The sequence below is a fragment of the Camelina sativa genome, chromosome 14, assembly GCF_000633955.1.
Source record: "Camelina sativa cultivar DH55 chromosome 14, Cs, whole genome shotgun sequence".
Lineage (NCBI taxonomy): Eukaryota > Viridiplantae > Streptophyta > Magnoliopsida > Brassicales > Brassicaceae > Camelina > Camelina sativa.
The window spans coordinates 11,355,212-11,382,128 of record NC_025698.1 but is presented as its reverse complement, the minus strand read 5'-3'; the positions used below and the strand labels follow the sequence as shown (position 1 = coordinate 11,382,128).

Sequence of the window (26,917 nt, the reverse complement as noted above, 5' to 3'; positions counted from 1 at the left end):
AACACATATACTCAATTATTAACAATTTTATCCATATATTTATTTGGTTTTAGATACACGCGTTTAAAAACTTCTCAAACCAAAATTCTTACTTAGTTTATAATATTTTAAAAACATAATAAAATATACTAATAATTATTTATTTAATATGAATCATATGATATATAGAAATATGAGTACACTATAAGAACATATTAATTATAAATAAATAATATCAATTATATTATATCATCAAATAATATCAACCGTATCATAATAATAACCGTTTAACCGTTTGTTAAACGGTTCTGGTTAAGGTTACAAAAATTTCTAACCATAACCGATGGTTAATAAACCTTAACCGTGACAACCGTAACCCTGGTCATGCCTATGTATAGCTAATAAAACATGTGTGTTTGTCGTCCATCTTTCTTCTTTAAACCTCAAAATTTGACTCAAACATCAAATTAAGGTCTTGCGATGTCAATCCTTCTTCCTTAGACCCAAAAATAAAAAATTAATGAAAAAATATCAACTCATCTATAAAAGCATACATACAAATATGTTTTACAGCTCATAAGAAATAAAAATCACAAATGTAGATAAATAAGATAATTTATGTTTTGCATCAATATTTATAATATTTTAAACTTTTAAAAGGTTTCGAAATATAAAATTTGAACCTTTTAAAAATTTTCAATATTTATAATATTTTAAACTTTTAAAATTTAAAACTTATAATATTTAAAAAAAATTTAAAAGTTAAGAACTTTTAAAAGTTTTTAAAATTTTAAAATATTATAATATTTTTTTGAAACTGTTTAAAGTTTTAATTTGATCAAATAAAAAACCAAATCAAACCAAATAAAACTTTTAAACTTGGACGCCTGATAAATCAAGCTTTCCTGCTCATTCGTTGTTAGAAGCATATTAATCTTATTTATACTGGTTTTGAACCATTGTCTAAAAAATTTCTAGCCGATGTGGGATATTGTGCTTAGTTCTTTGATTTCCATAAATTTAATATTTTCCTTTTTCTAAAAAGTTCTGTAAATTTAAAAAATGTTAATGAATGACAAAAAATTCTGGAAATTTAAAAAATGTTAATGAATGACAGATCAAATATGATAGGTTGTTTAAAATAATTCTTAATATAATATAGAAAATTCTGAAAATTGTATAAAATGTTAATAAGTGATATGTCAAATTTATATTGGTTGTTTAAAATCTTATTTGAACGGCCTTAGGAGCAGCTCCTACTTTTCATTAGTATATATTTTATTTCCAAAGTATAATATTTTATTTACATGTCCGAAATTTTGTGCTTTGTGTTCATTTTTTTTTGTTTTTCATATTTTGTAGGGGATTCGTATATTCTTTAAAAATTCGGAAACTAAGATAAATTATTATTCTATTTATTACATTTTAACCATTTCATAAAGATTTCTATTTTTTTTTTGGTGAAAATCGAACTTCAAGGACCACCAAGTTTATGTGAATATCTAGCATAAAAGAAGTATCAATTGATTGATTCATATCTCGAAACTGAAAAAGTAAGACTTTTTTTTTCAGAAGAATTCAGTTATTTTTCTACTACAGTAGTTATCTCGGATTGTGTAGTTATAATAAATGTTGAAACAAGTTTTGAAGCCTCAAGGTCTTCCACATATATCTTTTGACCAAAGAAAAAAGTCTATATTTATAACAGTCTATATTTATAACAAAAAAAAAAAAATGTCAACTTATTTGTAACAGAAAAAAAAAAAAAATACTCCTATATGAGCTATTGATTGATTGGGAATGCCTCGAGATAACAAAATAAATAACAATTTTATTCATAAACTATTGGATCGACTGATTTGGAAAATAGGGAAAGATGACAAAGAAAAAATAAAAAAGTAGAGAAAGAAGGCAAGAGATGAGCTGTGATTGTGCGGCACGTTAACGTGGACGCCAGCTTTCATTTCATTTCTTGATTTGTTCCCCTTCTCTCTCTCTCTCTCACAGCCTGTCTCTTTTCATTCCCTCCTTATTTTATACGTTACAGCTTACTTCATAATCTCTTTTTTGTTGGTGGCTTGGTGCAATCCTGTGGACAATGGACCAAAATGAAAGGTTGGTATCGAACACATTGCTCATGCGGTGGTATAATAAGTCTGGCTCCAAACATGGCATTAACTTGTTTGGCTGGTGCCGTAATGTGTAACATACGTTTGCACCAGTTCCATGCCTTCTGATCAAATCCGTAGTAACTCTACACTAATTAAGAGCCATAAGATTGGCTTTCTAATTAAGTCCATTAATAATGGACCTTACGGCCCATTAGATTTTACATCTGAAATAGCCTTACCCATTTACACGGTAAGTAAGGGTTTAGACCAAACCGGTTTATCTAACGAACTTTGACCAAAATGATCAAAATTGAAAAAAAAAAGGTGAGACGTGGCGGCGATTTCACGGCGACCGGCCGCCGGCGAAATACGCCAATGGTCCGACGAATGCGGCGTTTATGTAAGTAGCTGGCTCTGATCGAGCGTAATCATCTCTCTGATCTGTGTACTCGTCCTTTTGATTCGGTCCTCCTACGATTGCTCCCGTTAGTATGTTAGGGTTAGGGTTCTGTGTTCGGAAAGATTGAAACCCGCCGTTGCATCCCAGAGAGTTTGAACGGACGGCTCGGCTCGGGAGAGAAGAGCCTCTGTGGTGGATTCTTCTGGGGAAATTGGATCCGAATCCAACCATGTACGACATCTTCATTGGATTCACACCGAGGATGTAATCGACTTGTCGCCTCGATAAATTAATAAGTGCGTTGGGGACGATGACTGAGTTCCCGCAGTTGAAGGTTTGTTTCGCTGATTTCATGTATTTGGCGTAGGTCGTTAGCAAGAATGTTATCGATGTCACGTATTGTAGATTGCTCTGAGGTAATTTGTACATCAATCCACCTGAAAAGTTTTGGTTTTGGAGACAAGTGTTTTTAGTAATCATACGACGTTACTAGTGTTGAAATGATCCTATGAAGTTACCTGGAGTGTATTTTGTGGACGAGGAGGGAGAATTAGAAAGGATCTTGCATATGAAATTCTCAGCTGCTTGCTTGTAGGGCTCAAAGTTGTTGTCTTTGTTTAGTACTGCTCGCTGCCAAAGAAATGTGTTTGTGAATGGTGATGCTAAATTGTGTCTATGAATTTTAATGGGTTGAGATGGACAACATACTCGTGAGAGAAGAACATATGCGCCGGCGTACTTATTGTCCCAACTGAAGATGTCTGTCTGATCTCCACCTCCTAAGGATTTTATGAAGTTTGTGTAGTACGGGTCGTTGGTTGCTCTATGCAGCCATGCCGCTCCCCACATCAGCTCGTCCTGTAATCAGAAGAGTAGTTTAGTACTTTAGTTAAAATGATTGAATTGATAGGTCTCTCTTAGATTCAGATGAAGGTAGATATATGAATGCATACCTTGTAGCCAGAGTATGAGCAGTAGAAAGGGCAGACGGAAGAGGAAAGGGAATTACTGTAAGCGCCTCGGTATTGAATGGCAAACAGCATGACCTTCTTTGCTGTCGCCAGGAGCAAGCGAGCGTACTTGGGATCAACTTTCCTGAAAACCATGGAGCTTGCAGCTAGAGCAGCAGCAGTTTCTGCGGCTACATCAGAGCCAGGGTTTGATGGGGATACAGAGTAGACTGTGCGAGGAGTGTCCATATCTTCTGGACGTTCCCAGCACTTGTGATCACCATTAGGGTCTCCTACTCCAACGTAAAGCTTCCCGGGAGTGGCCCTGGCGCATTTCAGTAGATAGTCAGTGGCCCAACGGATGGCCACACGAGAGTTCTGGAGTTCAGATCCCATCTTCTTACCGTACTCCAAAGAGCTCCAGGAGAGCATCGTGGTGGTGAACGCCATAGGGAAATTGAACTTCACATTGTCCCCAGCATCATAGTAGCCTCCAGTCAAGTCCACCTGCAGCTCATACCATGTTATTCAAATGGATGCTTTAAACTTTTACCGGCTAGTAGTGACAATGGGTTTACAGTTTAGGGTCTTACATGAGCGGAAGAGCCATCAGAGAGGCCAGAGCTGAATCTCCATGAGAGTTTTTGGTCACCAGGGAGGCGACCAGAACGCTGACCTTGGAAAAAGAGCAACGACTTTGAGAGTGCTTCTCTGTAATTGGGACTGGCATAGGTTTGTTCGAGTAGAAGCACAGAGAGAAGGAACACAAAGTAGAAAGGAGAAGCCATTCTTGTAATCGTGTTCGCTTGAGGGTACGGCTCGTTCACACACGCGTATATATAGCGAGAGAATGAAAACGAGGCTGATGAGATTTAGAGCGAAAAATATGGCTTTTTCGAAATTTAGCTTAACTGTTAAAAAACGGTTTTAAGTTACTTCAATTCGAATCCCTTTTTCAAGATTTTTATAATATGTAGTCGAATTGATTAGTGGATTAAATGAATAATTTAAGTGACTCTTACTCATGACTTGATTATCTCTGTCTTCTTTTCATTGTAAAGTTATATGTTCTTCTTAAATAACTGATATAACAACAAATCTCTGTCTATATGAGTTCACATATTAGCCTATGTTTTAATGTTTTAATGTTAACATATTAACAACAAACTAGTATATTCTAATGTTTTTGATACCTATTTTTTACCATAGTAAACTGTAATAGGAATCTTAAAAATTTGCAATAAGTAATATAGAGGATTAAAGTTGTAGATTGATAAATAATGTTGATCAGAGAGGGTGGTTAGTTAGGTAAATCTTAGTTTAGGTAGGTTAGTGTTTTGGGGATTATGATTTAGGAAAAAGAGACAAAAGAGAAGGGGAGGAACGTAAATGGCGCCAAGATAACGGCGCCGGGTCAGTGGGTTTTAAATTTAAAAAGGTTTTCTCAAGTCAAGTGTAATCAACACGTAATGATACCTTAATCTCTTAAATCTTAATTGTTGTCTTATACGAAAGGTTGTTTACTTGCATTAGATGAAAAAATATTTGTCTCTTCGTTTTTTTAGTGGTTTGAATTTTCAACTCTTTACAAGTAACAACCAGATTACGACGGTGCACCCATTATTATATTTTGGCAAACTAATGTAAGTTTCTATGAATTTGTTCGGAGTAGTGAACCAATGAAGATGAGAAGATCTACATATTGCAGATTCCTTAATTTCGTAGAAGAGTTATCTTATTCCGGTTGGTTTTTTCCAATTATTTTAATTTCTCAGGGTGAATAGTTGATTTAGGGACGTTTTCCACGCATGCAATTATTTCTTTCTCTCGAGGGGTTTGCATAAAAGACGGCTTTAAACCTAAAGAGAGCTGAGATTTGAAGTTAAGCAAACAGAAACACCTTTCTCTCGTTCCACAGTGAATCACCTTACATAATATATATCTTGATTCCTGTACCAAAATCTCGATTGACAGGAGATTCGCGCCTGATCTCTCTGCACGTGTAATTCAAGGATAGATCCATAGGAGACCATATATGTAAATCTTGACCCTTTCCTTTCTTATGCTCCATAAAAAAATTCATGATTGATATCAAACTAAAACTAATTTCCCTACACACATACACTACAACGTTAGTTTTTGCATCAAAGGCCAAAACATATCGTTTAATCATTAGGGACAACAACCTAGATGACTTTGTATTTTGCAGGACAAAAGTACAATCATTTGAAGCTCTTGCAAATAACGTTATAAAAGTGTAAATCAAATTAGCAGATATTATTATGTACAACGATTTGACATATATGCTTCTTTGTTGTTATGTTTCCTGGAACATACTTGCATACAGTAATATCAAACTGACACTGTACAGAAACTCGATTGAACATAATATATGGCTCTTTGATCAAATACTGACGATAGTAGAGTGACTAATGTAACGATTTACAGAGACCTGTAGCTGTGATGTGTATATGATATATGGTGGAATTTTAATCCCAAGAATCAACAAAACATCTCTACTTCTGGTTAAATGTTTATTTTCTGTGCATCACAAACACCACCCACTCGCTCACTCTGCACATGCCTCTGGCTGGTTTCAGGAACCTTTTTTTTTTTTACCCAACCTAATGTCTCGACCAAGGTTCCATCACAATAGATCCAACAGCGATGGCTGTTCGGTTTGTTGCTGTTTCGAACCACTTGGCTTTGAGGTAGATGTTCCACTTCTACCTCTTCCCCTTCCTCTTCCCACAGCTATTGAAGGCGGTGGTGCGAGTTTCATTGCAGCTTGCTCGGGTTTGCTTGAATTGAATATGGAACTGATGTCTGCTGGTGGCTTCTGGTTACTGTATGAACTGTTTCTAAAAGACGGCATTCCTTGGTTCTGATTCTGAAACCCTAAAGAGTTCATAGGATCTGGGTTACTTCGGCTGATACCCAGACCTTCTTGCTGTGATTTCATCGAAGAGAGTGAGGCATTGCCAAAAGCCCAGAAGTCGTTGTTAGATGTCTGAAATTGCCTACTGTCTGTTGAATTGTTACTCAAACCAGAATTACTGTTGCTAACTGGAGGTTGAATGACAGTACTGTTGTGGAAACCCCTAGAAGCAATGGAAGCGCGGTTGGGTCGTGGTGGCCAGTTAGCAAAAGGGTCTAGTTCATCAAAACCTGGAGTTGATGATGTTCCTGGTGGGTTTAGCCGTGTCTCATCATTAGCTGGCTGAGAGGTGACATTGGAAGATTGTCTTGGAGGCCACTCTAGGTCAACTGCAGGGCATGATGTTGGTACTGTGGTTTGGTTCAATGGCTGTGACTGAACTGTAGATTTGTTCAACTGAGAATTTACTAATCCAGGAAGATCTCTTGAAGCTGAACTTTTGGCCGGGAGGGCCCAGTCTCCATCCCATGCAGGACTGTTCTTTGCTGCAGAAGCAACCTTCTCAATTTTTTGGGTTGGTGTTTGAAACTGAAGTCCATCCGCAACAGAGCCTGGTTTTACATCTGGGACTCCAGAATCATTTATAGTAACTCCTCTTTTTTCCTCTATTTTCCTGTTCCGTGACGAGGGGAGAGATAAACCAGATGTTAGAAACAGTAACAACAGTATGCAGTTGTAAGGGGAATAAGGACTTGGAAACAGGGACGGGATTTCTCGGAGGCATACCTGAGAATATCCTTGATAAATAGCATATATTTGGCAAACTGTTGGACAGTCAATTGTTGGGCAGTGAGAAGCGGTATAATCAGGGGAAGCACGTGTTCTGAGGTGAACTCAACTCCATACTAGATAGAAATAATGGAGAAAATATTATGAGAGACGTAGTTATGTTATAAGCTACGCAAGTATAAAAGCGGGAAAGTTGAGATGTTCAAACTTCAAAAAATATTGAAAAAAGTAAGCTGTACTTTCTGCCTACCTGCTTGAGAATTGCATTTGCAACTGCAAGAGTACACATAAGGGTAGGTGCAGAACGATCAACCGCAGTGCATCGTTGAATCGTTTGCAGTATTTCAGTAACAGCGAGTTTATCAAGCGTTTGAACTAGCTCTGCTAAGCAAAGCAAAGCATTTACTCTAACCTGCACCACATGTACGTTCTATCAAAATTTTGTTTAGAAGATCGAGCTCTTCATTTCATCTGTCAATGTTAAAAACGCAAAAAAATTGAAATCAAGGCTAACAACATACGGCTGCAACTGTGGTTTTGAGAGCCAAGCCATGAACACGCGGCAAAATCGCTTGCCTTACAACCTGCAAAAACAAGTTGGAAAAAAAATAAGAACCAAACAAACTCGCCCACTGCAGAACCAAAATTAAAATGCATGTGACACTAAGCTTGTGTAATCCACAAATCAACCCTGAAGCTTAAATCGTCCATTCAGATAAAACAACTCATTCAATAAATATAAAATACAAAGCATCAAGCATCACCTGACCATCGAGTTGTTTAGCAACAGACGTAGATCTTTTCAGAACTTCCTCCTGTATTCGGACATCGTTGTCGTTGTATGCTCGGAGAAGCAAAGGAAGGACATGTGATACAAGATGCTCTGCATTAGTCTGCAAATATAAAACAGACTAGTAAGAGATCTGAGGGCGTAAGACAGTAAAAGAATAAGGAGAAGCGATTCCATTTTAAGCATATTTTAGAATTGGAGTAGAGAAACAAATAGCAGAGAGGAATAGAAGTCACGTGAGAGAGAAATAAGCAGCTTTAAGAAATTGAAGGTCATGTATCGGTTTTTAAGTTTAAGTAATGACACTAGATATGTCATAGGTATCTATACTTTACACATTAATCACTTTACCCTTTTCCATTGTGTCAAATCAGTAGAACTTAGCAGACACATGCAGGGATCGAATACATAATTCCAGTGATGCATACATATTGGTAGGATACTTACCTTGTTAACTATAAGCTCTGCACGCTTTACAAGCAACAGTAAGGTGTCACCCGTAGCAGTACTCAAAACAGGAACAAGGGCTGGGAGCGTTGTCAACTCAAAGTCATTCTTATCCTGCAAATTATAATTTAAGGTTTCAAGCATTCATTAAAACTTGAGTAAAGATTCAAAAGAAATCCTTGTCAAAGGTCAATGCGAAGCAATTTTCAAGTTTTCGCAAATGACAGGTTGATAAATAGCCGGTATCTATTTGTGCAATCATCATTTGTACAACTGAAAACTGAAAAGAGCAGGTCTAAAATATATGTGCGTGTGACAGGCCATAGGACACAAGAAAAACAAATTTTATCTAGAAACTGCTGGTATCTGTAAATCTCAAACAAAATACTAGGAAAGAAACATATGGGTCTGATTGACTAAATGTAAATACCCAAGATCAGAAATAGTACCTGAGACTCTGCTATTGTTAGAACCATGGGAAGAATCACAGGCTGCATAACCAAATTCCTAAGTTCAGCACATAGAGGCGGAAGCACCTGGTATGATTAGTTGTTATTAAGCAAATCACTTGAGCAACTGATTGTTTTCTTTAATGTAACAAAATACAGGAAAGAAGCCAGAACGTGACTACCTTATACCGCAATACACGTGAATCAAAATCTTTCCACATATCTGATAATGCTTTTAAGAACTCAGACTTCTGCATGTTGTCTCTTTCCTGCAATAGATTAAAAATGCCCCAAATGTTTATATATTTCCCACTATCTAAATGATGTCTGTCTGAAACGGTATCTGAAAACTTATGCACATACAAGCATATGATCAAGAAAACGGAGGGCACGTAACCTAGTATCACTCCGGAAAAAATTAGATCCTGCAGGTGAAAGTTCAAGTCCAAGATGTAAGCGCACAAACAATGAGGTAAAGTTTGTCACAAGAAACAATGAAACCCTCCGAAGATTAGGTATTCCTACCTGTGAAATCTAATGCTGTTGGTCTAAAGGACTCGTTCATTGACAGCATCCGTTGCAAATCAGATACCAAGTCTGATGGTATAGATGAGAAAGTTTCATTTGTTAAATAGTTCAACGTGTTCATGTACTGCAAAAAATTTGCAAGGTAACCATCATCAGCGATGGAAAGGACAGATATTATACTACTTTATAGCAAATATTATGAAAAATACATCTAAAACGGAAACTAACAAGCTTGGGGTTTTAGCATTACCATCTTGACATTGTTATGGCAATCAAACAATGTTTTCCGTGCCACTAAATGATAGGCAAGGCATCCGAAACTAAAAATATCTGAAGAAACTCCAGCTGAAGGAGTTTTGCTCCGCACCAATTCAGGCGCAGTATAATTTAAAGATGGTTGGAGTGGCAAGATTGAGTCTTCAACATCATATTCCTGCACACATCCATTCATATGATTTCATGCATAGGAAATTCATCTAGATGGCAGAGTAAAATCGAAAATCATGAGTTTTTAAGTACCCACAGAGTAGTGGAATGATTGCATGTTATCCAAATTCCCATCCTGTGCTTCTGAAATAGCAAAGCCAAATCCGGCAAGCTTCCAGGAACCAGCCGAGGTAATAAAAACATTCTGCAATGAAAATTAAAGATCCAAAGATAAAGCACAACAGCTTCAAAGAACGTATAGAGTATAAAATATGAAAAAGCAACCTCGGGAGATATAGCACGATGAATGAGATGAGCGTTATTATGGAGAAAGTTCAATGTCTCAGCAATTTGAAGGAGACCATGCTTCACCTCCAACAAGCTCATCTCCTGCAACAAAAGGATATTATAGTAAAAACTATCTTCCATTTTTGTTTTCACTCAATTGCTCAAATTTCGAAGTTCAATCATCACATGAATTAACGCACCATGGACTTAACATCTTTCGGAACGTTATCAACATTTTCCACATTCCCAAGGGAGTTAGCCACAGAAGCAAAGAGCGGCTCCGTAACCATAGCCATAGCATTCTTATTCTCATCAAGCGCCTGAACGACGTGAACCACACCGGGATGTCTAAGCCGCACGAGCTTCCCAGCATCAGCACGAATCAAATCGAGAAACGCGTCTTCCGCAGCTTTAGATAACCCAGCCCTAGAACGAGCCTCAGACAAGGCGCGCTTATCAAGCACCCAGAGGCAAACGGTTGGATACTGCTGAGGACGCGTGGAGTCACGTGCCTTGGCTGAGTAAAGCTTCCAGGCGAGACCAGGACCACCGGAACCGATCTGATTAAGAAGCTCGTAGTCTTGAAGAGGCTTTGGACCTGTAACCTCCTGTACTGTGGTTTGAACCCTCTTCTCAATCACCGCAACGGTTTTAGCCAGTGCTTGCGTCAGCGTTCTCATATTAATCGACATTTTCTTTTTTTTTTCCCCCGAATTTTAAACTGTCGCTTCAACCGGTGATCGGCGATGAAACGATTCAGACGTATATAAAGCAAAAGCGTAAACTAAAATCCCGGAAGAGTATGGTTGGCTCTGATGGAAGAAGATGAAAGCAGAAACCTGAATTGGACGATCGTCTTCTTCCCCCTGACCCTCTCTTTCGCGAGACTCGTCTGTTTGATTTTTCTTCGTATCCTTTTTTTTTTTTTTTAATTATTTATTAATTTACGTTTATTATAAGCCAAAATGGTCCTTCTTCAAACATAAAAAGATAAATTCATATATTACTGTCACAATGGGCAAAAAAAAGCCTATTTGAACATGAAGAATCTTTGAAATGTTGCTGATTCGAGTCGAGAGATGAGCTTCATGAAGCTGGCAATCGAATACAGATACTTCTGTTCTTCATTATCTGTATCAAGCTCACAGTAGCACCACAACCACAACTTTTAAGCTAGCGGAACTGAGTGAGCTGCTGTTTGTGTACTGTACAGGCTCTATGTTTGTGAGAGGTTAGAGAGGTCAACTGAAAAAAGGGTGACTGTTGCGGAACAGTAGGGGCGTCTTCTGCTACCGGTTTACTAACCAACCGGGTTTTATCAGAACATCTCGCTTGAAGTCACGGCCTGTTACTGACTTTGATTCACCCAAGCGTCGGTAACACTGGGAAGAAGTAAAAAAAAAAACAACAGCAAAAGTACCTCCGAGATCAGAAAGATAGTAGAAACTAGAAACCTCGTATGAGTTTAGATATAGAAGAATAACAGGATTATATTATAATAGTAAAGCTATCGTAAGCAGGGACTAACCTTGTAGCAGACAATGGTATCATCAGGGTACATAGCAAATAGCTTAGTTCCTAGGCGGGCATAGCAGGAATCACAGAGGCTCTCATCATTTATCTGCATGTGACGTGATCTTTCTTCTAATCTTGCTAACCTCGAGTCTACATCCAATGCACGAGAGATATTGTGTACGATCTGTAACAATTGACTTAAGAGCATTCAGATACTAATGCTACTCCCACACCACATATACAGATCGCAGGAACTTGAAACTCGGTAACAAATTCTGATTAGTTTATCAATATTATTATCCATGGCACATTTGTTAACATCTTTGACAACAGTAGCAAATATAGAATAAATGAATTTGTAGGGATTGTGAATATATACCTGGCCTTGACGATGATGATGAACCCGAGCCCTCAGCATTCTTAAAATTGTATCTGATGCCAGTTTTAAGGGCATATCAGGAGACAATTTCTGGAAATGAAAGATGATATCAGCTTTATCATCAAACAACCACATGAAAAAGCTATAGGATAAGAGGCAATATCAGCGTCCTTTAGACATATGGAGGACTGGGATTACTTACTTCCAAAACTTGCAAAGGATCAAGTGATTCCCCGTGGTTGTGGAGGAGGCGAACAGCAGCCTTAAACATAGGCTCTTTACCATTTTGAGGATCCAGGTACATATCAAGTAACCTAAGATAAACTTTAGGGATTTAACAAGGAGAAGAGCAAATCGTGGGATGATATTCACAATACAGCGATGAAATGAAGGAAAAGAACCTACTGCATGAATGCATCTGGTCTTCCAATCTCTACGCAATATTGCTCTGCAGCTGCACAATCCTCAAGCTTCCTGGCACCCACCACAGAACATCTTATCAGTAACCACCCATTCAAATTCACAATAAACTTTATTTGCTTACTTCATAAGCTCTCAAAATATTTGGTTTCGACAACAATCAGATAGACAATTCAATTTTGTTCTCAAAATATTTGGTTTCCACAGGACTATTAAAGTGAACTTACAAAGCAAGAATTTGGAGGACCAGTGTCTCCTGCCCTATCCTTCGGTATAGGATTGCCTATCAACAACAAAAAAATTGACACGTCAAATCGGTAAAACAACACATAATTCTGACAGTAGAGAATTCATTGAATAATCATCAGTGCACCATCAGAACCATGAAGCATCCTAGGATACACACCTAAACGACACTTTTATAGAACCATTCAAAAAACAGATTTGACAGACAAACCTTTTCCAACCACAGTTCTGATCCTTCTACCAATTCCAAGACTTCTTCAGGATCATATAGATCTGAAGACTGCAAGAAAGTCTGCAATCTTTCTCGTACATCACTTTCAAACAAAGAAATATTTCCAACATTACAATCATGTGCCTCTCTGCCTCCACCATCAGATTGTTGGATACCGTTTTGAACTTCAACATACTCAAGTGCTGATTTGGCAAGTGAGAGAGCATACGATGTATGCAGCTGCGGGTCAGTGTAGTCTCTTTCCTCAATCAACCATTGGAAGTACCTGGCCAGTATATAAAGTCAGTAAGAAAAACACTTTGGTGGACCTTCCTCTTACTAGTTACTACTTACTAGTATGCGTTCAGTAACTATACCTCTGTATGATTTCAACCTTTTTGGGATCAATAGCTTCGATCACTTGCTCTGCAATAAGATTAAAAACACATACCCTCACATCTATCAAAATTTAGTATTTAATCCATTATACACTCAATAATCCGAAGTCAAGAAAAAAAAAAAAACTTTGTAAGTTAATGGAACAGATGCCTATTCTAACCCTAATATTAACTATACTGATGAACAGCACACCACATACATGAGAATATATGCACGGACAAAATTATTATCCTGAACCTAAAGAGGCCATAGACTCCTTGCCTGAAATTAGTCATCTCAGAATCCAGCTAAGCCATTATTCATTAATACGAGTCCAGGATAGATCACAATTCGAAACCTAAGAAACAGTTGGCAAAGGTTTCTAAAAGAACGAATAGAGATCAAAATCTGACTCACAATCAAACACAAATGTTCTGTTAACCCTGATTCCCACCTGGTGAAAGCTCTTCTGTCCTTTTATCTGACGTCAAGACTTGGATAGCAAACAATGGGTTTATATCTGAAATCTAAAAATGATACATCCACAATCATCAATTATGCTCACAAGATACAAATCTTTGTTGTAAAAATTCACAACAACTTGGAGTTATATTATATATATGTCATACCCAACTAAGATGCTGCAATGCCAGTTCTGGATCACAGGGTTCCTCAAGAATTCTGGCTGCTTCTGCCGCAGCAGCCTCTTTACCAGATAACCGAATGAGCTCATTGTCGTGTAAATAGGGCACCAAGTCATCTGAGTCTTGCCATAGACCAGATGAATAATTCTTCGTAAAGAGACGCCAAATAGCAAGAGCCTTTGCACTCATCCCCTTACATGCATAGAGGAATGCAAGTGCCCGTAAGTGTCCAGATTCAGTTAGAAGACTCTCTAACTCCTCCTGCATTGTCCACAGAAGTTGTAAAGTCCTCCCTCAAGCAACATTCTGATAACAAGCTCGTTGTTTTTCTATGCATTGTATTTCTAAGGATTCAGAAATTTGCAATTTCCTCTTCGAACACCCACATGAATCCTAGGGTACTACAGTTAAAACTATCCAGTTAACAGCGTCATTTAGGGGGGAAGTCAGCATCTTAAAATGTCATTGATTAAGCTTTCGAATACAGTGGTTTACTAAACTGAGACTCAGCTAAATGACTGAAAAACTGGTACTATGGTCCAAGTACAATGCATACAAAAACGCACCTAGTCTACTAGGCACTGAAAACTTGTTTTCTTCTCCTTTTTAACTAAATAGTTCTGTCAAAGAATAGATTTCCGAATTACAGGTTTCTTACATCTTTCAGTTATCAGTTTGTGGTGCCACTTTTTTAGTTGATGCTATGCAAATATGTACAGTACATGCGTAAATTATCTACACAGAAAACACATACCACAACACAGTTATTATCGGAAGATGCAAGATTCTCCATATCTTCAACACGATTTAACGCTCTGTAAAGAAGCATTAGAAGCGTATCGATTCCCTCCCTTACTGGGTGAGTTAAGTCCTTCTCACGTGATATCTCGAGGTACCTTTTGCAACAGATAACATCATTATATTCCAATTCACACTTCAGAGAACAGTGATATACTACAAAAGCTGTAGAGGAAAACAAGATACATAAAATAGTAATCGTATCACCTGGTAATGTTTTTAATTGCTAAATCCAATAAATCAGCTCTACTAGGGGGATTTGAGAAAAACTCTTCGTCAACCGGGGTGTCCATTCCTGCTTTTCTTAGAAAATTGGCTCTCTGGATGGCCATCAGCCCATTATCTACAACATCTTCGAAAGGAGCAGGGGGAGGATGCAGTCCCCAGTATCTGTTTCTTGGAACCTGAAAGCACGTAAAAATCTTAGTGAAGCAGAGTGCAGCTGGACAAGGATTGAGATATCATAAAATCTAGTTCGCTACAAGTCAGACAATGTCTTTAGTGACGAAAGTAGAGAACTGTGGTTGATTAAGCAGTCAGTTTTTAGAAACAACAACTTAAGAGTAGTTTACGATAAACCAGCTGCCAGGAAAAAATATATACCGCCAAAGACCAGCGATTAGGATCCCGCATGATAAAAGGAAAAACTTCAGAAGGTTCCATTTTTTCAGACTTCAGAAATTGATTCACAGCTTCCTCAAAGCGCAAATCGAAAAGCAGTAGATACCCTATTTGAGCATGAAGAAACGAAAGCATGTCTTTCGAAATTTCACCCTGTGAGTCAAGCTCTTCCACCAAGGAGATGGCTTCTCTGTATCTCTTTTTCCTCAGTAGGTCTTTAATCTGTTCTTCATAAGGCACTCTCCGATAAAAAAGAAGCTGAAACACACAATGAAAAGAGTCAACAGAAAAATCATGAAGTTTCATCAATGAAGATAGCTATTGTCCGGATAAACACCTTTGACAAGGAAGTGACAGCCAAAAGGTTTCCATCTCCTGCCTCATCTGCGGAAAAAAGTGAAGGCCCGCATCCTTCAGGACCAAAACTAACTGATTGAACACAAGCACCCGACTTCTTCTGATGTATTTCCATTTTCCCATCTCCAACAGTCACCAAATAGAAAGACAACTCTCCAACAGAATCAGGCCTCCTTCGAAACACAAGGCTCCCTCCAATAGGCTGACCATTCGTGTCAACAACAACTCCAACATTGTCCACCAACAACAACACCTTCCACTCTTTACATAGCAATTTAAGCAGCGGGGGACCAGACACATCAGGCAACGTGAAAATCACCCCACTTTGACCAGTAACACACGAGATCAAGCTATAACCTTTAACAGTTCCCGCAATAACATAATCATCAAGCCAAACCAAAGTTTTGATCCCACCAATCCCAAGAATCTCTTTCAAAACAACAAAGGAACCACTCAACTCTTCTTTCTCATCAAACTGAAGTTCAATCAGCAACATTCTCTCACCAATGGCAACAGCGAAAACATAATGACCTTTGTGGACTCGCTCATGTCCAAAGTCCTTACCTTTAACATCATTCACACGATTCCCAGCGCCAAGCAACTGAAGAAACTTCTTACTCGAGCTAGAATCACTCGAAACCTCAGAAGGCAACAAGTCAGTACTCGACGAGTCTCGTCCTCTCACTCTCTTAGCAACCACATTGATCCCTTTCAATAAACCACCCAATCTCTTAGCAGGTTGAGATAGAAGCGAATCCACCAAGAACAAGTACCCATTGCAAAGTGCTAGAATTTTCCCTCTTTCCTCTCCAAGCACAAAAACAGACTCGACTGGAGAAGCGCTCAGCGATACACTTGCGAGACGCGTGACAATATTAGTCGAAGTATCGAGAGAGAGGAGAATAAGAGATCCAGAGAAGGTTCCTAAGTAGACTAGGGTTTGAGAATCGGAGACAGGGGAGAGTGATAAAGCTCGGATCTTATCATCACCGCCGAGATCAAAACGAGCAGTAAGCTCCACAACGGACCGAGATTTAGCCATGAACTAAACCAGGTACACGAAGTACACTTATAGTGACCGGATTTGAGAAGAAAGAGAAACGGCGATTGAGAAACTCCGGCGATCAGAGTCAGGCCGGCCTACCGGAGAAGCCAAAGACAAACAGAGTCGAGACACGTTTGAGTTCCTCCCATTTTGACTTAAACATTACACACAGCTTTCCCTTTGATATCATCAAACCAAAGACGACGTCGTTTACTCTCTCTCTCTTCTAAAGGTATAAAACGATGTCGTTTTATGTTCAATCTTTTTTTTTTCTTTTTTTTTTGGAACATCTGAATTTGTTTGTTTCAAAAATGTCGATGCGAATATTCGATAATTATTAATTTTCTGGAATAGTCTTAAAAATTCGTGATCCAAAGAGGGAGACACGTGGCACTCTAGATCGCCAGAAGCCCATCCAAAATAAACAACGCAAGAACAAAGCCGCGCCAATCCAAAAAAAAGCCCAAAACTGTAAGAAACTCTGAGAAAAAAAATTTGGATGGCACAACACTGCTTTCAATCCAATCTTCGTCTTCTTCATCATCATCATCACCATTAAAGCTGCTGCTTTAAAATGCGCAGCCTTACTCTGGGTCTGAGTCTCAGATCCTCTTCTCTTCCTTTCACCTGCAGCAACTTCCGCTTCTTCTCTCCTCCTTCTTCTTCTTCTTCTTCTTCTTCTTCTTCTTCTTCTTCTTCTTCCTTTAGACTCTACAGACGATTCCATTTCCTCAAGCCATGTTCTTCCTTAAAACAAACCAAGAAGAAGAAGCAAAACTCTCTCCCTTCTACCGCCCCGCCTCCTCAGAGTCTTCGGTGGTTCTTCAATCCCAAATCCAGCGACGAAGACGATGATGATAAGTCCTCCGCGGCTGAGAACGATGACGGGGGCGGATCGGATGGGGATGCTGCTATTAAGGGTACCATTTTGGCTGGAGTTTTGTTGATTGGTACTGTTGGTGGATTCGCCGGCGTTGGTTATGTGTATAGAGATCAGATCAATACGTTCCTCACTCAATTCTCTACTTACATCGAAGGTTCGACTTTGATTCTTATGTTCCTGTAATGTTTAGCTTCCAGTAGATATAGTGATGATGCATTATTTGGGATAAGTTTTTTTTTGACCAATTTCACAAGTTGACTTAGTTTTGTGTTCTTGAATCAAAATCAGGTTATGGTACTGCTGGCTATGCCTTGTTCATTGCTGTGTATGCTGGGCTTGAGGCAAGTTTTTTTTTCTTTTATATACTCTTCATCTGCTTTTGTTGTTTTTGCTTCATTGTGACCTTTTGAGACCATGTATCCTTTAGTTTCAAGCTTTTGATTTTTTCTGCTTCCTTTGTGTTAGATATTAGCTATTCCGGCTCTCCCATTGACGATGTCGGCTGGTCTTCTCTTTGGTCCTCTTATTGGCACCATCATCGTTTCTATTAGTGGAACAGTAAGTTGTTCAACTCAATCAAATTCCTTAACTGTTATCAAGGGACCTCTCTCATGTTCATATATGTTTTTGGCTGTCTAATTTTGTCTTTACTCTGTGTTAGATGGCTGCTAGTGTTGCTTTTCTAATTGCTCGATACTTTGCTCGAGAGCGCATCCTTAAGTTAGTTGAGGACAACAAGAAGTTCCTTGCCATTGATAAAGCGATTGGTGAAAATGGGTTTAGGGTTGTTACTCTCCTTCGGCTAAGCCCTTTGCTTCCTTTCTCTCTTGGAAATTACCTGTACGGGTTGACATCTGTGAAGTTTGTGCCTTATGTATTAGGAAGGTCTGTGTTCTTGCAACTTTTTATACTATTTCCCTACTTTATCCGCTGTAGACACTTGACGCTTGTGCTGTGGTTACTTAAGAATCCAATTTGTTCATTAATGTCCATTTGTTCCATTAATGTCCATTTGTTTACTCTGACCCAGGAATTAATTCATCATGATAAGTTGAATTCTGAGTTTTGTATACTCATTTTTGCAGCTGGTTGGGTATGCTTCCAGGGTCTTGGGCTTATGTCAGCGCAGGGGCTTTTGGACGAGCAATCATTGTGAGTTTTGTTGTCTCTTAATCTAATCTCGGTATCCCTCAAAAGTGTAGACACTTTGACAAAGAAAATGAACTGCACAAAAACATGCATATCTCCTCGAGTCAAGCCTAAGGGTACAACACTAGGATCCACTGAGCTTTTCCTTTTGTTGGGTGTAGAATACGTCAAGTTAATCAGATCTTGTCTACGGTAGAAGTTCATTGAAAACTAGCTAAGATCATCAAGCTGTGGTATCACATAAAAAAAGGATAATTGATATCGAATAATAAACAAGTGCTCAATACAAGGAAGGGTTAGTCAGTACTTAAGGAAGTTAATTGGAATTGTGGAAATTGTGTATGACGGATAGTCTGAACTGTGAATGCATTGTGATTCTTGCAAGCATCATAATCATCAAGTTGTAATCTTCTATCTGTATGTTTGTTTTAGCAAGAAGAATCTAATGTTGGCTTGCCTGGAGGAAACGGCCAGCTTTTAACATTGGGGCTGGGTCTGTTGGTTACTGCATTGGCTGGAACATATGTGACACGCCTTGCAAAGGTAAAACAACTCATACCTGTTTGCTTTTTTCCTTTTCTCTGGTCTGCGTTATGTTCGCTTCCCACTTCTGATGTCAGGCCATTTGGTTTTAGCCCTTGTTAGCATAACCTCACAAAAGTCCTGTCAAGTGATCCCATATTTGATTGAAAACTTGAAAAGATTCACAGTGAGATGTATCTGTACCTAAAGATGGATCTCTATTACTTGTCGTGTGGTGCAGGATGCTATAAAGGACATCGACGATGAGTAGAGAGATGCAAACTAAGAAGAGGAAACAAGCCAACGATTGGACAAAGGTTTTGACTCTCTAGGATTTGTAAAACCTTAACAGAGTATCATCAATGTACTTAAGTTAAATGTTATCTAGGATGACATTAATACTGCTCCATTATTGTTCATAGTTGATAAATATAATGTGAATTTTGTTTTTTGTTCTTTACATTTAAACTGCAATATGTGAGAAAATGCTTCTAGACAGGAGAGAATATAAAAGGGAGCCTCAGAAAATCAAATTACTCAAAGTGCGGTTGGAACTAGACAAACCAAATTCCCACCAAAAACGTAAATTGATGAAACCAAACAAGAAAAAAAATGTTTTTAAGAGATTTTATTTGTCAAAAGAATATAGCAAAGTAAAATTCCCAAGTGAGATTCAACTCTGATTCGTCATGTCCCACCATCGATGATCATTCACTCACTTATGCCGTAGATTCCTTCAAGTAGGCGATGAGATCTGCACGCTCTTGAGGCTTCTTAAGACCAGGGAACACCATCTTCGTACCTGGTATGTACTGCATCAGAAAAAATGGCCATCATCAATCTCAGTGCTAACAACAACAACAACAACTCATGAAACAAATCAGAATGAATCAAAAGACATGATAAGTATATATGATCAATACCTTCTTGGGGTTGAGCAAGTAATCATACAAGGTCTTCTCTTCCCATTCCACAGCCTTGCTCTTGTTAGCAGCAGAGTAAGAGTAACCAGCAGTTGTACCAGATTGTCTTCCAAACAGACCGTTTAGATTTGGTCCTATTATGTATGATAACCAAACATCAATTAGGATTTGCAAAACTAGCCACATCAAAGTCTTTAGATCGGATCATACGATGATTTAAAATTAAGTGTGCTAATCAAATCGGTTCCCAAAAAGCGATGTGAAACGAAGGCCTCATATAGAATAGAGAAGCTCAAAGAGTCAAAGAGATCGATGTGTAAAAAAAACCTTGTTTGTGACCGGCGCCTTTGTCAACGGTGTGACACTGAGCACACTTGGTCCTGAAGATCTTCTCACCGGCCTTGGGGTTTCCTGGTGGTGCTTCATCAAACGACGCCATTTTTTTTTTCCTTCGCTTGAGCAACGGGATCAGGAACAACAAGAGAAAATGAACACGGAACTTGGCTTCTTCGGAGCTTGGAAGTTTCTTAGGGTTTCTGTGGGTGGCACGAGACACCTCTCTCTTCTTAACAATCAGGTCAGGAGTTATTAATGGGCCTCTTAATGGGTTTAGTGGGCTCAAATTTATTTCTTGTAAAATTAGGTTCATCTTAGTTCTTGATTCACAAACACAAACATAGTCTTAAGTGGATTGCATCATTAGCTGAGAAATCATGCATATAAAACTTGCTTTTGCTCTATAGGATTATTATATATGTACAATCAACAAATTGATGCTCCAGTTTGATCATCCTGAAGCATGGAATAGTAAAAAAATATTATTCTTCTATCAGTGTCTTTGATTCTTTATCCTACTTCTACAAGACGTTCTTCATCTGAACTTTGCTCCTGATTAACTGCAGAATCGATCATAGGCTTGTCATTCACTCCATCTAACCCGGAATCTGTTTCCATCAAAGCAAAATCATGAGCCTTTTGCAAGCACATGTCACTCAAGGAAGTCTTCACCGTTACAAGTTTGTTCCAAGAACCAGTAGCTGCATACATATCTGCTAGCAACATGTAGTGTCCTAAGTGTTCTGGCTTCATCTCAAGAAGTAGCTTATCTGCAGCCCATTCGCCAATGTCTGTGTTCCCGTGGATGAGGCACGCTTTCAGTATAGTAGCACACATGGCACTAGATGGCTCGTAAGGTATTTTCAGGAATATCTTTCTGGCTGCAGCCAGGTGACCTGCTCTGCAATAAAGATCAACCATACAAGAATAGTGTTCAAGGCGAGGGTGTATACCGAAAACAGTCTGCATCTTCCCAAACCAGCTTTGTCCTTGACGAACTAAATTGGAATGGCTACAAGCTGATAAAACTGCAACCATAGTTACGTGATCAGGTTTCATTCCGGATCTGATCATCTCCTTGAACAATGACAATGCGACTTCTCCTTTACCCAGCATGCCATATCCACCTATCAAGGAAGTGTATGTCACTTTATCTCTCTTTCTCATTGAATCATATACTCGCTTTGCAGCTATAATTTCACCGGATTTGGCATACATATCAAAAAGGGAGTTCCACAAGATTAAAGAGCCGTTGAAGCTTTGACGTCTCAGGATGTAGCAGTGAATCTCTTTCCCGTGTTGCAGGTTTGCCACACGAGCACAAAGAGGGAGAATGCTTGCAAGCGTAACGTAATTCGGGTGAAAGCCATAAAGCAACATCTCCCTCACCAGGAAAGAGGTCTCTTCCGATCTCATGTTGTGCGCATAACACGAAATGACAGAATTCCACCTACTCAAACTATTCACTTCAATCTCCTGAAACACTAAAAAGGCGTGCCTAAGATCACCGCATCTTGAGTACAATGTGATCAACGAATTACGAACATTGTCAATGTTATTGAAACCACTACTAATTGCAAGACAATGAAATACTTTTCCCAATCGTAACTCCCCAATGTGTGAGCATGCCGTCAAACCATTAATCATAGCTACAGAATCTAATCCCACGTTGTAATTTCTCATCTCAAGTACACAATTCAAAGCACCAACATAATTTCCTATCTTCAAACAACCTCCAGCTAATGTGTTCCAAGTTACAACAGTCGCTTCTACACCAGATTGTAACATTCTATCAAAAAGCTCAAGAGCTTCCTCTAAGTTACCTTTAGAAGCATAACAGTTAATTACTGCATTCCATGAGACAGCATCCCTTTCAGACATCCTGTCAAACAATCTCCGAGCGATATCCACTTTACCAAATCTTTTATACATAGATATCAACGCATTGCAGACGTACAAGCTGCATCTGTGAGAGCTCACCTCAATGGAGCCATGAACCACTCTTCCAGATGCAAAATCAAGTAGTGCTCCACAAGCCTTGAGAACAGACGGGTAAGTAAACTCATCCGGTTGAACCCCTTTACCCATCATTCGTTTGTAAACAGAAACAGACTCCTCAAACCGTTTGTTCCTAACATAAGAATCGATCAGCACATTCCACGGAAAGGGATGGAAAATGTCAGAGTTCTCAGTAATGGTCTGAGCTTCGTCAAGGAGATTGAAAGCAGAGTAGAAAGTAACAAGCTTTAAGACCAAAACAGGGTCAAACTCCAAACCAGACGAGATACAATAAGCATGGATTTGCTGCCCTGAAACGAACTCATTAAACTCCACACAGGTGGATAAAAGGGAAGCCGCTGAACGGAAAACGAGTTCGTGAGAACCAGACTGGTGACGTAGCAGAGAGAAAGCTCTGAAAGCTTCATAAAAGTGACCATGAGCGATGCAATATCTAAATGATTTGAAAAGAGTTGCTGGAACTGATTCATACTGGGGTTTTGAGATAAGTCTCGGTGGCTGTTTCCAAGATTGAGGAATAAACTTGCAAATTTTGGATACAGTGAGACCTCTGATGAGTATAGAGCGAGAAGGAGAAGACGGCATATACAGTAAGCGGCATATGATCATCCAATCTTAAATTCATCCATAAAAGCGAATGATCATCCAATTTCGCTCCTCCGTCTGAAAATCAAAGGAAGAAAGATGAGAGAAGAAGAAGAAAAGGTTCCTTTGAGGCATTTCATCGAACATGTGGTCCGCAGAACATACCGTACACAGGTGAGACATTGAAGCGCGGGTACATCTAGAGAAGCATGGAACAAAAGGACGAGACAGAACTCAACTCAGTTAGGAAGGGAAAAAGAAAAAGACAAAGAGATTTGGAGACAGCGCCGACCAAACCGGACGAAGCGAGGTATTAGGACAACTGGACAAGCCGCGCGCGTGAAGTCGTGAACGTTTTGTAGAAAGGAGAGGAAAGAGACTCAAATTGACATTGTTGAGTGTATTGGATTATTTGGGCCACTTGTTTACAAATTGTTCACTTAAGGACCGACCCATTGCATTTGTAACCTATTTCAGCCCACAAAACTTTACCGGTAATAATTTCGCCGCCAGTGGAACAAAAAATATGACTATAATTATGAAGTTATCTACTTATTTTTTTTTTCACTAGAGTGTCTTTATTGATTAAGCCTAGTAAACAAGCCAATATTACAAGCCAATAAAACCAAATGTCAAAACAAACCAACTAAAACAAAAGCCTACAGGCCCAATCGTAATTTCTTTCTTGAGACTGAAGAGATTAAATAGAACATAGACCATATAGCAAAAGAGAGACATAATGGTTGACACGTGGGAAATCGAAGAATGGAGTCTCCGGCAGACGGAAGTAACGCTGGAAGACTTCGATTCCGGTCAAAATCACCGGAAATATATACCGGAATCTCAATCTAAACTCAAAAAGTTACAGCGGATTCCAATTTTGCTGAGAAAATAACTCCAAAGCAGAGCTTCATCATCTTCGTCTTCAGTAAAGAGATTTCCAATCTCTAAGAAAGAAGATCTACATCATAAGCCTGCAAACCAAACAAACTCCATCGACCCATCAAACTTCGGCATAGACACATGCATTATCATCAATTACTTCAAATCAAACCAAATGAATGATAGAAGCAATCAAAATTGGATCTGAAGATTAACCGAATTAATTGAGTCAACACAAAAAAACTAAAACCAAACACCACTGAGAGAAGGCAGCGGATCTATTAGAGAAAAGTCAGCCAAACGGTGCTAAATTAGCCACCGCTGCCGGAGAAAGCGCCAGCCAAACCGGCGCTAAAGTAGCCACCGTTGCCCAGCTCACTCACTATTCTCATCAACCACAAAGCTTCTTTGGCAGCTTCAGAGAGTGCCATATACTCTGCTTCCGTTGTTGATTGGGCTACTACTTGTTGAAGACCGGATCTCCAGCTTACCGTATTTCCTCCAACCTGAAATACGTAACCGGTAATTGATCTTCTTTTATCTAGGTCTGCTGCATAGTCACTATCACAATAGCCTGTAACCTTGAAATACTTCGACTTAGTGAATGTGAGCTTGAAATCTGTTGTATGTTTTATATACCGCAACACCCATTTAACTGCTTCCCAATGTTGTTTGCAAGGAGAGCTCATGAATCGACTCACCAGGCCCACTGCATATGCTATATCCGGACGTGTCCCAACCATGGAGTACATGAGACTCCCTACGGTACTTGCATAAGGTACGATTCTCATCTCTGCCGCAGCTTCTTCTTTATCTTCTGGTTTAGTACCAGACAGCTTAAATTCTCCTCCCATAGGCGTTTGAACTGGTCTTGCATCTTTCATACCGAAATTAGCTAAAACCTTCTCTAGATAGCTTTCTTGTGACAATAATAACGTACCCTTTTCTCTGTCCCTGATAATGTCTATGCCTAGTATTCTCTTTGCATTTCTGAGATCCTTCATCTCAAACTCTTTACTCAACACTCCCTTCAATCTTGAAATATCTGCCATGTCTTTAGCAACTAGTAACATGTCATCTACGTAGAGTAGTAAGTAGACATATTCATTGCCTTCTAGACACTTAAAGTAGACACACGGATCATACTGACTCCTTGTATACTTCTGAGATTTCATAAACTGATCAAACCCTAGATCCACTGTCGTAGAGATTGCTTTAATCCGTATAGAGACTTCTCTAGTGAACACACTTGATCACCATTTTCATACCCTTGTGGCGGCTCCATAAGAATTTCCTCTTCCAGCTTTCTGTGTAAAAAAGCTGTTTTTACATCCATCTGTTCTAGTTCAAGGTCTCTGTAGACCACCATTGACAACACCAGCCCGATTGTGATGTGTTTAACCACTGGCGCAAACACTTCATGATAGTCTACCCCTTCAATTTGAGAAAATCCTTTTGCTACTAACCGAGCCTTGTATCTCGGTTCTTCCACTCCTGGTATTCCCGATTTAAATTTGAAAATCCACTTACACCCAATGGTCCTCATACCTTCTTTTCTGTCTACATCTTTCCATGTCTGACTTTTCCGATGTGAGTCCATCTCCTCCTCTATTGCAGCAATCCATTTCAGTCTTTTCTTACAGCTTATAGCCTCCTCATAGGTTCTCGGTTCTCCAGCATTTACAAGTTGAGACATGGTGAATGCAAATGCAGCAACGTCACCATCATCAAACCTACTTGGTTGCCTGATGTTAACTCTCCGTTCTCTATCTCTTGCAAGTTGGTAACTTCTGAGCGAATCACCACTAATGTCAGACTCTTCTTCTGACTCTTCTATTGATCCACTCTCTAAAGTAGCTCCACCTTCTTCTATTGACTCGTTTGTGGATCCAGAAGTCTCTCTTCTTTCAGTTACACTAGGTAAAATGAATGTTACTTTACTCCCATGTTTCTCAGATATCGCCTCTTCAGTTTCAGGCAATTTACCAATATCCTTGTACAGAGTATCTTCACAAAACGTTACGTCTCGACTGACAATACACTTTTTGTTCTCACTACTCCAAATTCTGTAACCCTTAACTCCCTGTGGATACTCCATAAATACCCCCTTCTTGGCTCTTGGTTTCAACTTTCCTTGATCAACATGATAGTAAACCAATCAGCCAAATCTTCTGAGGTGGTCATAATCCGGTTTCCTTCCCGACCAAACCTCTTCAGGAATCTGAAAGTTTAATGGTGAGGATGGAGTTCTATTCATCACATATACGACTGTTAATGAAGCTTCTGCCCAGAATGGTTCTCCCAATCCTGTTTCACTCAGTAAGCTCCTTACCTTCTCAAGCACGGTTCTGTTTAACCTCTCAACACTACATTTTGCTGTGGGGTATAAGGACAGGTTTTGTGCCTCATAATCTCCTTTTCCTTGCAGTAGTCATCAAAGATTTTGTTGCAAAATTCCAGACCATTGTCTGTCCTTAATGCTTTCAGCTTCTTTCCACTTTGATTCTTAACTAGTGCCAGTCATTCAACAAACTTGGAGAAAGATTCATCTTTTGTCTTGAGAAAGAATACCCATGCTTTTCTTGAGAAGTCATCTACACACGATATGTAGTATTGACACTTTGCCAAGCTTGGTGTCACATTCGGAGAGCCCCAAAGATCAGAGTGTACATACTCCAAAATTTCCTCTGAAGTATGCTTGCGAGTCTTGAATGACAACATGTGAGATTTTCCCATAATGCAGTCTTCACACTGCCCCAATTCTGCTATCTCACTTCCTTCGACTAGTCCCTTCTTGACTAACAGTTTTAACACTTTTTCACTTGTATGGCCAAGTCTGTTATGCCATAAAGCGGTTGTGTTCACTGTTCTTTCAGCTGCATTTAACTGTTCAAGCTCCGCCTTTCCTTCTAGAAAATATATTGTGTCTCTACAGTTTCTTGTGAGAGCTTCTTTGTTTCCTTTGAACA

At 39.0% G+C, this 26,917-nt stretch overlaps 6 protein-coding genes across 7 annotated transcripts; 1 reads left to right on the top strand and 5 right to left on the bottom strand.

Annotated features, from left to right (window-relative positions):
• On the bottom strand, positions 2,303 to 4,512 carry LOC104740996 (endoglucanase 3). The gene is made up of 4 exons (XM_019235685.1): positions 4,034 to 4,512; positions 3,444 to 3,947; positions 3,009 to 3,348; positions 2,303 to 2,927 (listed from the first exon to the last, which is right to left on the bottom strand). Exons 1-4 carry the CDS (start codon positions 4,226 to 4,228, stop codon positions 2,434 to 2,436), a joined length of 1,533 nt encoding a protein of 510 aa, XP_019091230.1. The 5' UTR covers positions 4,229 to 4,512; the 3' UTR covers positions 2,303 to 2,433.
• LOC104740994 (SCY1-like protein 2) lies at positions 6,088 to 10,727 on the bottom strand. 2 transcript variants are annotated; one of them, XM_010461750.2, is made up of 14 exons: positions 10,236 to 10,727; positions 10,033 to 10,137; positions 9,845 to 9,952; positions 9,572 to 9,754; positions 9,319 to 9,445; positions 9,157 to 9,218; positions 8,976 to 9,062; positions 8,794 to 8,880; positions 8,345 to 8,458; positions 7,872 to 8,000; positions 7,629 to 7,691; positions 7,358 to 7,519; positions 7,105 to 7,223; positions 6,088 to 6,991 (listed from the first exon to the last, which is right to left on the bottom strand). In XM_010461750.2, the coding sequence occupies exons 1-14, from the start codon at positions 10,725 to 10,727 to the stop codon at positions 6,088 to 6,090; spliced, it is 2,742 nt and encodes a 913-aa protein (XP_010460052.1). The 2 variants fall into 2 exon arrangements, with proteins under 2 accessions (XP_010460052.1, XP_019091198.1); XM_019235653.1 differs by lacking the exons at positions 10,033 to 10,137; positions 10,236 to 10,727 and having other exon boundaries at positions 9,841 to 9,882.
• LOC104740995 (transforming growth factor-beta receptor-associated protein 1-like) lies at positions 11,011 to 16,818 on the bottom strand. Its single transcript, XM_010461751.2, has 14 exons — positions 15,585 to 16,818; positions 15,230 to 15,505; positions 14,834 to 15,030; positions 14,583 to 14,724; positions 13,814 to 14,089; positions 13,639 to 13,711; positions 13,184 to 13,232; positions 12,807 to 13,092; positions 12,577 to 12,632; positions 12,335 to 12,403; positions 12,132 to 12,243; positions 11,930 to 12,019; positions 11,564 to 11,734; positions 11,011 to 11,417 (listed from the first exon to the last, which is right to left on the bottom strand). Exons 1-14 carry the CDS (start codon positions 16,644 to 16,646, stop codon positions 11,325 to 11,327), a joined length of 2,952 nt encoding a protein of 983 aa, XP_010460053.1. The 5' UTR covers positions 16,647 to 16,818; the 3' UTR covers positions 11,011 to 11,324.
• LOC104740993 (TVP38/TMEM64 family membrane protein slr0305-like) lies at positions 17,101 to 19,652 on the top strand. The gene is made up of 7 exons (XM_010461748.2): positions 17,101 to 17,686; positions 17,821 to 17,873; positions 17,998 to 18,090; positions 18,194 to 18,417; positions 18,618 to 18,684; positions 19,114 to 19,224; positions 19,445 to 19,652. The coding sequence occupies exons 1-7, from the start codon at positions 17,224 to 17,226 to the stop codon at positions 19,472 to 19,474; spliced, it is 1,041 nt and encodes a 346-aa protein (XP_010460050.1). The 5' UTR covers positions 17,101 to 17,223; the 3' UTR covers positions 19,475 to 19,652.
• On the bottom strand, positions 19,707 to 20,672 carry LOC104740992 (cytochrome c-like). The gene is made up of 3 exons (XM_010461747.2): positions 20,454 to 20,672; positions 20,127 to 20,260; positions 19,707 to 20,015 (listed from the first exon to the last, which is right to left on the bottom strand). The coding sequence occupies exons 1-3, from the start codon at positions 20,563 to 20,565 to the stop codon at positions 19,923 to 19,925; spliced, it is 339 nt and encodes a 112-aa protein (XP_010460049.1). The 5' UTR covers positions 20,566 to 20,672; the 3' UTR covers positions 19,707 to 19,922.
• Positions 20,826 to 23,450, bottom strand: LOC104740991 (pentatricopeptide repeat-containing protein At1g22830-like). Its single transcript, XM_010461746.1, has 2 exons — positions 23,232 to 23,450; positions 20,826 to 23,144 (listed from the first exon to the last, which is right to left on the bottom strand). Exon 2 carries the CDS (start codon positions 23,088 to 23,090, stop codon positions 20,973 to 20,975), a length of 2,118 nt encoding a protein of 705 aa, XP_010460048.1. The 5' UTR covers positions 23,091 to 23,144; positions 23,232 to 23,450; the 3' UTR covers positions 20,826 to 20,972.